This window comes from Astatotilapia calliptera, chromosome 3 (assembly GCF_964374335.1).
Source record: "Astatotilapia calliptera chromosome 3, fAstCal68.1, whole genome shotgun sequence".
NCBI classification, from domain to species: Eukaryota; Metazoa; Chordata; class Actinopteri; order Cichliformes; family Cichlidae; genus Astatotilapia; species Astatotilapia calliptera.
In genome coordinates this window covers 9,384,652-9,395,770 of record NC_137424.1, presented here as the reverse complement: position 1 = coordinate 9,395,770, position 11,119 = coordinate 9,384,652, and the positions used below count along the sequence as shown (strand labels likewise).

General features: G+C 42.6%; 1 protein-coding gene and 1 long non-coding RNA gene across 2 annotated transcripts in view; one reads left to right on the top strand and one right to left on the bottom strand.

Annotated features, from left to right (window-relative positions):
• Positions 1–6,374: 6,374 nt before the first annotated feature.
• LOC145425119 (uncharacterized) lies at positions 6,375–8,736 on the top strand. The gene is made up of 2 exons (XR_013905786.1): positions 6,375–6,667; positions 8,226–8,736. It is a non-coding gene; the product is annotated as an uncharacterized LOC145425119 (long non-coding RNA).
• Positions 8,737–10,552: 1,816 nt separating this feature from the next.
• LOC145422865 (NACHT, LRR and PYD domains-containing protein 3-like) overlaps positions 10,553–11,119 on the bottom strand; it is a 67,180-nt gene continuing 66,613 nt past the window's right edge. The window contains exon 10 of the mRNA XM_080294751.1: positions 10,553–11,119. This exon is cut by the window's right edge and continues 269 nt beyond it. Within this exon, the coding sequence (XP_080150877.1) occupies positions 10,853–11,119 (267 nt within the window). The 3' untranslated portion in view covers positions 10,553–10,852.

Here is an 11,119-nt window from a genome sequence, read left to right as displayed (position 1 = left end):
TTCAGAGCTTCATGTTCTCCCGTGTTTGTGTGCGTCCTCTCCGGTACTCCGGCTTACTCCCACAGTCCAAACACATGCAGTTAGTGGGGTCAGGTTAGCTGTGAGTGGTTGTGTCTCTGTGTTATTCCACCTTAATCAATGACTTCCTGTTAGCATGAAGTGCTTCTGTAGGACTGATGTCATTTTCATGGTTGGATCATTTAAATGAAGCTGGACTCAGATGCAGTAAATAAGCTGATTGATCATTAATGAATAAAGCTGGTCAAACACATCACGTGGACACATGTGATTGTGTGTTGTAGTATTGATCCCAATGCTGGTATCAGTCCTGGATCAATAACACTGGATGGATGCGTTCAGCATGGAGCCCTGAGCTGTGTTACAGACAAACATGGAAACTGACAGGTCTGTGTCATTCACAGTCTGTAACACTTCTAAACAACAGAGGCTGACCCAAGTGCCTCAGAGCCAGGCACGCTCACATCACAGCTCTCTAAATAAGCCAGTTTCAAAATAAGAGCTGAAAGCTGTGTTTGCTTGTGTTAGCTTATTATTGTGGAGACTAACATTCAGTGATCATGTGTTCAGACTCATAATGATTACTCTCAGAAATCCTGATCTTTGTATTTACTGTGTGTTGGATCAATAACTGAGATTCATGGTATCACACAGCTGTGCTGCTGCTGATGTCAGCACATCTGGAACAATACGAGGTATCTGCTACCAGACTGAGCAGGACGTGAGACCTGTGGACTGTTTAAAGCTGTCCCTCCACAGCTCACTCAGACCTGATCCACACCTCAGTGATATTCTCTGACTTCCTCAGTAGAGACAGAAACCATTCAGATCTGGGACCATCAGCTGACTGATGATGTCACACAGACTGTGTTTTTCAGGAACAGTGATTCTGATGTGAGCCTGCTAGCTGACAGCAGACCTGATGAAAGCACATGTTCACATCTGTGAGGACAGACTGGACTCTTTGACTGCACCTTGGTTCTCCTCAGAGGTCTGTACAGGAGCATGTCCACCCCCACTGAAGATCTCAGTCACTGTGAAACATAGAAAGCTGCTTGTGTGGCCTCTGCCTCACATGTAGATACAGCTACAGGTTTCTCTGTCAGTCAGACTGAAACAGTGTCCTGATGCTGCATCATTCAGCTCTGTGCCCCAGTCAGCATCACTGGGAGCTACCAGTGTTTCTGCCCTTTTCCTGTAACACTACACTCAGCACAGGCTCAGCTGGTATCCAGTGTTGGACTTTGGCTTCAGCTGCTGTGATAGATCCTCTAACATAGATCAGCTCTGCTACATGTTGTTAGATAAGTGCAGCTGCTGTCATGTCCTGATGTTTCTCTGGCTCAGCAGCTTCTCCATCAGAGGTTCACATGGAGCTGATCCAGTATCTCCAGTAACTGTGTTCTGTGTGTGATATTATTCTGTTATTATATGTTACCTTATATATGTAATCAAAGTAGTTGAATTAGAATACTGCTGTAGATCACATTATACCCTTTAATATAGAGTGTGTGATCTGTATGTAGTTTAGTTCTCATTATACTTTTGAGTTAACAGAACATATTCACATATTAGTCCATTAGATAAATGTGCATCACTCTGTATCCTTGATCTGCTGGGAATGTGTGACACTGTTTTCTTGACATGCTTAATTGTTGAATCATGAAGAGAAGGTTGTAAGCAGGAGACTGTGTGTCTAAAGACAGGGGAGATAGATAGACCACATTCCACACCCCCACCTTACAGAAAGCAGAGAAACAACTGCCGAGGTCATAACTTAGGCGCTGTAACAGAGAAAAAATGTGATGTTTTGGCTTTTACGACTAGCTGGGGGCCACTAGAGACTATAAAAAGCTGAGCAACCCGTCACCATTTTTGAGACATGTGCCTGACCCTCTGGTAGCATCTCTCCCGTCCGGACGTTGTAATGCTCTGACTGTTGAATTGTATGGAAATAAATGATTGTTGATTGAGCATTGATACACCGAGTATTGTCCTTCCTTCAGCCCAAAGATTCAAAGAACTGCGTGTTTTCAACAACTTGGTGCCGTGTGACCCGGATCTTTGGTGTGCTGAGGAGGTGCAGATTTGACCTTTGGTGAGATCGTGAGGCGAGGTGAACAGAGGACCGGTCCAAAAATAAAAAGGTAAGCACAGCCTGTTGTATTATAAATACCAAATGTGCATATTGGGCTTTCCAAATTAATCTGTTCGCTGAGTCACATGTATTTTCACAGTAAATTTGTCGGTGTCTGGTTTTTGGCGCAAGATACTAACAACATAAGTTGAGGCTGAATTCCAGTGTGTTAAATAAACTGCTTCTACCGAGATACTAATAACATACTACGTTGGTCTAGATTGCAGTAATCTGCTTCTACCGAGATACTAATAACATACTACGTTGGACTAGATGCAGCCACTTTACCTTCCACATTTAATTTTGTCTAATACTGGCTTCTGTAGCAATAATACATTAGAATTTATTCTGAAGACGCGGCCATTAGTCCAGTACATTGAAGTCGAGGTTTGTTTATTTTGTTTATGGTGTCAGTGATGTCCTGGCTTTTGCCGGCTATGAAATAGAAGTTGATTTAAGGACAAGCAGATGCTGGCTTCACGGTGCAGTTGGACGCTGGCAACGCGAGAGCGAAACACGTCCGTAGGTTTGGTTTATGATACGGCGTGTTCCGGTGGTGCGGCCGTGAAGTGCAGTAGTGGTTGGTGCTAATTTTAGTACATTAGATAGAGGTTTTGACGGTGGTTTGTGGCGTCAGTCGAGTATAAAGGGCTGCGGCCATAATACAAAGTAAAAATTTAAGTACAGAGCAACACCTGGTTTATGATGTCAGGTATAACTTCGGGGATGCAAGCATCACTTTTATGATGCGACTTTGCCCCGTGGTGGCGGTCATAATCGCAGAGAAAAGGGTATTTTGGTCTATGGTGCAGTGTGCTTTAAGAAGATCTAATAGTTGAGCTCAGAGGTTTCTGTGTAAAATTCCCGCTGAGGAAAAGTGTTGTGTGTGAGTGTGAAGCGCGCTCTGGGTGAGAGAGTGTGTGTGAAGCTGCGAAGCGCGCTCTGGGTGCTGTCTTGTGGGTGAAGCGCGCACTGAGTGAGAGTGTGAGTGAGGCGCGCTCTGAGTGTGTTTTGTGTGGAGTGTGAAGCGTGAACACAGTGACAGTGACGGTTAATGTGTTTGATTAGGAGGACATTAGAGCAAATACACATTTTAGGATCAAAGGTTGATGCCTAGTGTACCTGTGGAACTTTGCCCTAGGAGTGGCGACCCTCCTGTCCGTGGACGCGTGGCCAGGACCGGCGTTGTCCGGGTGCCGAGGTGGTGACTTGGGGAGGTGAGGGCCCCCGCATAGCTACGGAAATAACACTGGAACGGCCGTGTAATCACGGGTTCACATTTATTTCCGGACTAGAACAAGACACATTTTGCGAACAAACGTTGAGTCTAGATTAGTAAAGAAATATAAAAAGGTTGAATTCCTCGTTTCAGTGGTTGAAATTGTTGTGTGCCTGTCCCCTGACGAGTGTGAAATTAAAATAAAGAGGGAATTTGGAGCCACATAGAGATAGACGGGCATAATTGGGTGTATTACTCTGTGGTGTAATAAAAATAAAAAGGAGAGATAGTAAGAGGTGTGTAGTGGAGAATTATGGAGGAGTAGAGAGAGGAATGTGTTGGGAGACTGGCGTACAGTTTACGCTGTCAAGGTAGGCGGGTTGCCTGCTTATCTGTTTAACAGTGATGAAAATGAAATTAAAATAAATCTCTTAGTGTGTTAATACAGGAAGCTGCGGACCTGGACCAACTGCCCCCACAAGCACAGCGGCCGAAGCAAAATTATAGGTAATGGGAACCACACCCAGCACGAATCAGCAGCTGTGAAAAAGACAGCAGCGAGGAGAGAATTAGAGGAGAAATGAAGAGAAGTTTTAACACATAAAATTGGGGCCAACGGACTTGTGGAGGTTGGGAAGGCGTCCGGAGCATCACAACAAAAAGGTGAAACAAAAACACACACAAGCAGAGAAATCTGAGAGAAAGGCTCCTTTTAAGGTAACGCCTAGTTTGAGAAAAGATAAAATTAACCTGCTTTTATACAAATGCACATACACGCAATGAAGAAACAGCTTACACTCATGAACACGTGAAGATTTTCCAGCAAGGTTAAAGAAAAATTAACATACTTAAATGATGAAGTCTATACATTACTGACAAAGAAACCCTCTGGGTTGCAGGACAACAATTTAACTAAAAAAGAAAAAAAAAAAAGGAACACTGGTCTAACCAACCAGGCAAGACACAACAAATTTAGTGGTTAAAAGATTCAAATTGTGACATGTTTTCTGTTGATTGATTAATAAAAGTGATTACTGAATGAAAGAAAGTTCCTTTTTTGGGCTTTTAAACATGATCTTAAGAATTTTAACATATACCGGTGTTGTCCTGTCAACTTGGTGGGTTAGGAGTTGATTATATCGGGAGACAAAAAACAAAAAAAGGGGGAGAGAAGGCTGACACAGGGCCTGGCCCCATTGCCTCCCCTCTGAATAACACAGCCAACACAACAACATTTTCCTGTTCGTTTGTTTTTGTTTTTTGTTTGTTTTTGTTTTGTTTTGTTTTTGTTTTTGTTTTTTCTATACATATTTAATTACAGGCTGCTTTGCCGGCCCTGAAAGCCGAGGCTGACTGGACTCCTGCTCTCCCCCATACGTGACACTGACCAAATGCTGCAACAGCTGGACCCACAACAACGACCTGAGAATGTCAACAGACCTGCAGGAATGTGATCTCATGCAGCCGAGACGGAGAGCACTAAACCTAAGGCCCGTTTCACTACACGGGGGAAAAATTCCCAGACTGCGTCAGCTGACAGAGCTGTGACGAGACGCCCGCCAAGCCCGAATGAAAAGTAAGGCCGAGCGAAAGAATGCTGACCTTGATAACTTTGCATTCACACTGTGCAGGACAGTGATGGACCAACACGGATGATCGGGTGGCGAAAAAGGGCGTGACCGAGACAGGAGGAGTAACTGAGGTCAGAAGGCACCTCAGAATGGACAAAAACACAGAAGAAGATGCAGGTTTCACCTGCGGTGAACATCGACACTGGAGAAAGGACTGCCCCAATTGGGGTCAGAACCAGGACGGACTGAATTTTGAGCAGCAGCAGCAATGGTCGCAAACAAACTGAAAAAGGAGGGGGGGGCAGGACCCCAGGGCATGCTTCAGGCCGTGGTTTACCCAGAACACCAGAACAGGAAAGTGATGAACACAGACACACACACACACACACACACACACACACACGTCTCCAAACACACAGATTCAGAATGAAGTGAAATACACACATGAACACGTGCACTCGTTGAGTGAGTGAGAAATGACACACACACACATACACACACACACATACACGCTGATGCAATGAAGAATGCTTTGCTTATGCTGATATGCAAAATGCTGCACACAAACATCCCAATGCATAATTTTTATGAGGAGCCATTGATTACCATTAAATACTTAGAATGTGTTATATGTTACCCAGAGGGCATTTATGTAGATTTTAGGAATAAGCTCTAAAACGGTTTGGTTATGAAAACAATGTCTGTGCGTGATGTCTGTTTATGGCTCAAGGCCTTGACTGAATTCTTTGCTGTGCTTCACACAGCCCTGATGAGGAACAGTGGCACAGAGTGAAATTGATGAATTAATAGTGTAAGGTTAGGTTGGAGTACGGCATTTTCTGTGATTGAGTTTTAATTCAAGGAGGAACAAAAGGTGTTACGGCACCTGAGCTTCTCATTCCCACACAATATTGTCCCGACAGGAAGCAAAATGTTCCTGTGAATTTCTGGTTGATTGTTTGGTTTTGCTTAGCGCTAGCTTGATTTTATCAGTGAGCTTTGGCTTGTGTTCTTTCTCGTAAGCGAGAGAGGGATAGTTTTATGCTTGGACATGTCTGCAACGGGCCCTAGTTTGTGTTATTTTAGTAGTATTTTGTTGGTTATGTCTGTTTTCGTTTTTGTTACAGTGCACTGGAGAAAAAACATCTGAGAGGTGTGATCCACCGGTGGTGATATGTTGATATTTTGTGAGTTCATGATTTAACAATCGGCTCTTTAAACAAGGCCTGAAAGATTGAAATTTAAAGCGCTATGAAATATTCTTACAAAAACAGTTGCAAAGTGTGTTTCTCCATGATTGTAATTGGCTTGGGAGAAATTCACTTATAGGGAACACTGATCTAAAAGGATTGCACCGAGTCAATCCGGCCCAAAAAAAACAACAAGGAATTGTTTTCCTTTAAAATGATGACGTCAACTTGCTGGTGATGGAGGCTCGAATAGGTTGCGCGTGAGACTCCATTATCAGCAACATCTGGTATGAATGTGTATGGAGGTATGCATGCGAATGGACTGTGATGGACTGACGACTAAAAGTTTTGACTGACTTGATACTGAGACAAGGACTGCACCCACTTTAGGATTAGTAAATGCCAATAAACAATTCATAAACAATTCACCCAGCCGACAAGAGAAGGGTGGATGCTTCGCTTTGTTTTGTTTTGTTTTTTCAGGAGCAGGAGGATAAGAGAGACTGGAGGAGGAGACTCTAGCTTCACATAAGTATGAACTGCAGACTTAACACTGTGGTTGCTGATTTTGATTTTGAGTTACTGATGTTTGCATTAAGAAAACTGTGCTATAGTAGCTGTGTTTTGATCTGAACAATACCTATGAATGACTGGCCACATTCAGAATAGAGATATGCAATAATAAACATTGGTCCACGTGAATTAGGTTCTCACTTGAAATAGTAAGTTATTAAATGTAGAATATAATCGACAGGGACATTTGATAGGATGTGGTACTGCAAAAGAACAAGAGCAAAGTAAATAAAGAAAATATTGTGTTTAGTTTGGATAAATTCAAATTAAAATGTACCATTACACTCAGAGGATCAATATGGAATAAAACATATGCAAAATTTGTAGGAAGTACATGACTGATAACTGTTCTGTCCTGAGCGTTTGTTTCTAGAGCACCCACTTGACCACACCAACAGTTTCTCGCCACCGAGGAGGGGTACTTGCAAAAAAGAATAAAATAAAAATCTGAGTTTAACAAAACATTTTAAATGTAAATATCAAGCTTACCTTTCTTTTTCCATGAAATGTGCTTGTGGGCACGCCAGCCATTTTGAAAAGGTGGGCAAAACAATTGGCAAGGCCACACCCCCACACGTGTGATATAATTTTAAAGGTACTGTTGCCCTCTCTAAGAAACATCAGGACTGAGAGGAGTGGCAAGTAGAGTATGCGAGCTACAAGCAAAAACTAAAATGTGTACTACAGTGTGCAAAAATGAAATACTGGGTCATCAGGGGGTCATGAGGGACATTTATAAAACTAAAAGTCCCACTAACCTTAAAGTGCACTTGAAAAGCTCACACAAGAAGGCTAACCTAGCTTACCTAGAAGACCTCATCAGGGGGAGCACACTCCCCCTCCTTGAAGAGCTCACCCACTCAACCCGCATCCCCAGAAAACAGCTAACCCCAGATAAGGCAGCGTGATGTATCCCGAGACAACAGGACTGGGACATCTAAATAAAGGTGTGAAACAATCGCCTTCAAAAGGTTATCAATTCACTTGAACCAAAATTAGGACCACACGGTGCGGCAAGAGTTAATAGTTATTAGTCTCAACACCCAAGGATAACCAGAAGAGCATGACTGATATGGTGGGACTGGGATTTTGTTACACTTAATTTTTGCAAAACACAAATAAAACTAAATTGAAACTAAGGATTTTCAGAAAATAAAAACTACACTAAACTAGCAAAGAATTGGTAAAAACTAATTACAACTGGTAAAAATTGAAAATCTGGAGTCGAAACTAAATAAAAATAACAACTAATGGAAATGGCGAAAAGTTTAAAACCCTGGTGCAGAGATTGGCAAATCTGACCAGGAAACGTTATAAAATGGATTGTCAGGATAGTCAGCGTTAAAGCCACTTTTGACAGTCCATACTAGGATGGCATTGGACATCTTCGGGGCAGAAAAGGGTTGGTGTGACCAAGGTGTGGTTTGGCTTGTTGTATGTACATTTCAAAATGTTACAGCTCTGGATGGACCAGTTACCAGATATGATGTCACTAACCTTCTCTTTTAAGTGTCTAGCTCCAATGAATTGACACATGGGAGTGTGTCAAAAAGGGGGAGTTGACTCCGAACATCAAACAATGGTTTTATGAACATCTTATGACGTTATTTCTGTGTTTAATAATTTAGCTATGGTAAAACTTAAGCTTATAATGTGTTAGACTTAGAAAGGGTTCACTAATTTTTGATTTCTTTTACACACACATAGATTATGATTAGAATAGGTCCTGAACATAATATTTTAAACCAAATTTGAATCATTAGAACAACAATGGATAACAATATTAGATTATCAAGGCTAGGGAGAGAGGTGTTTTGGTTTTCTGTCTCTTGCAGAGAAAGGAACAGACACCAGACGGGGACACGGAGATGTGAGGACCCTTCACAGCAGAGACAGATGTAGGGACTGCCGAGACAGCAACTGGGGTCAAGTGTCATGACGTTTGGGCTCCTGGAGAAGATGGATCCCACAAACACAGCAATAACCATGAAGGGGTTGGCGAAAACCAGGAACACCAGACCAACGAGGTTCGAGAGGCTCTTGGCAAAAAGGGGGACACGCCGGTGAACCCAAAACACACAGATCCTTGTTTGAAATCAGGGCGGAATAATCCCCAGAACTGTGCAATGACTAAAGGGTGGTCTAACCCCGGAGGTCGAAGAAAGAAGCTGAGAATCACCCAACTGGAAGACACTGGTAGCTGCAGCAATAAAAATAAAGGTTAAAAGCTCCTTAGACAGAGGTTCTAGTCTAAGTACATTTGAAAGGTATAAGGGGGCATTAAAATGGGGAGTGATGGGAGTGTCATCTGTAACTGCTGTTATGGTTGTAAATCTAACTTTGTTTGCATCTGAACTGCGTGAACACAGAGGTCATCCCCCATATGGTCCACCCGTTAAAGGGGGACAGAGGGCCTCAGGATCAAGAAAACCTGGACCTTGCAACGCTGAAGTGCTTGTTATTAGTGATCTCTTTAATGAGAGATCAAAAGAGGGTATTGTGATATTATTCTGTTATTATATGTTACCTTATAGATGTAATCAAAATAGTTGAATTATGATATTGTTGTAGATCATATTATACCCTTTAAAATAGAGTGTGTGATCTGTATGTAGTTTAGTTCTCATTATACTTTTGAGTTAACAGAACATATTCACATATTAGTTTATTAGATAAAGGTGCATCACTCTGTATCCTTGATCTGCTGGGAATGTGTGACACTGTTTTCTTGACATGCTTAATTGTTGAATCATGAAGAGAAGGTTGTAAGCAGGAGACTGTGTGTCTAAAGACAGGGGAGATAGATAGACCACATTCCACACCCCCACCTTACAGAAAGCAGAGAAACAACTGCCGAGGTCATAACTTAGGCGCTGTAACAGAGAAAAAATGTGATGTTTTGGCTTTTACGACTAGCTGGGGGCCACTAGAGACTATAAAAAGCTGAGCAACCCGTCACCATTTTGAGACATGTGCCTGACCCTCTGGTAGCATCTCTCCCGTCCGGACGTTGTAATGCTCTGACTGTTGAATTGTATGGAAATAAATAATTGTTGATTGAGCATTGATACACCGAGTATTGTCCTTCCTTCAGCCCAAAGATTCAAAGAACTGCGTGTTTTCAACATGTGCCTCACTGGTTCATCCTTCTGTCTGTGTGACGTCAGTCAGATGTTGAAGTTCAACTCTGTAATCTTCACTGTGTCACAGAGTTCAGTGAGTCCCGTTATTCACAGTATCAATCAGATCATCAGAGAACAGCTGATCAGCAATCAGTGGTGCCAACAGCGCCTCCTGTGGTGAGAGGATGCAATAATGCAATGTAGCATTTTTCCACTCAACACTTGCAGTCATGGAAACTGTCTGTTGGATCTGTGTGACGTTGCTTTCTTGGTTAGAGTTCCTCACAAATGTCCAGATGATTCTTCTAATGAGGCGTCGACCATGTTTGCAGCTCTTTGGAAGAAAACGTCGCCCTTTGCCATCCTTACTTTTCTTTGACTTCTTCAAATGCAGCTGAACTCCAGCTGGTATTTTCTTGGACTTTGCAGCTGTTTCTGGTCATCAGTTCATTCCTGCAAACCTCTGAAGCTGAACAACAATGATGCTGCATTGCTGGCTGATCCCAAAAGGTTGATTCTGTTCATCTGGACGTTTTCAGAAACGTTTGCTCACTGATCAGGTGACTTCTTCAGTCTCAGCTGACTGCAGCTTTACAAGCTTACAAACAGCACATTTGCACAATGACTGAAAGCAGCAGCACCTGATATATATGATACTAATATAATACATATACATATATAATCCATACTAATGATGAAGGAACTGAGCTCACAGTCCATTGTTCATTCAGTGAACTACTCAGTTTATTTTGGGCCTCAGAAATGCTCACTCTGTTTGTACATCACTGTCAGCAATAGACTCATTCTGCTGTGTGGACAGGAACACATGTGACATCACTTCCTGTTTGTTTGTGACTGAAGAAGTTTACAAGGAATCATTTAGAAGAGTTTCAAACATCAACTGATTGAATCCATGAATCTGAAAACGTGTTTGTGAGTGAAAGAGACAGACATGTACAGACTGAACTATCTGTTCAACAGTCAGAGTGTTTCTGTAACAGGAGACACTCTTTACACTCCACTCAGCACAGGGACACTGAGGCACCAGGACCGACTGTAAACCCAGGATAAAGAGTTTGAGTGAATGTGGTGTTGAAGGTGTGGAGGTGGATCAGAGTGTCAGAGGAGACTCTGTAGAAGGACAGAGTGCCAGCAGGACAGTCCACATACACTGCTGCTCTGTTAGAGACAGAGGAGGAGGAGGAGGAGGAGGAGGAGATGGATGTTACTCTCTTATTGTGCCAGACAGAATCAGGACCATGATCAGTGCACTCCAGACTCCAGGACTG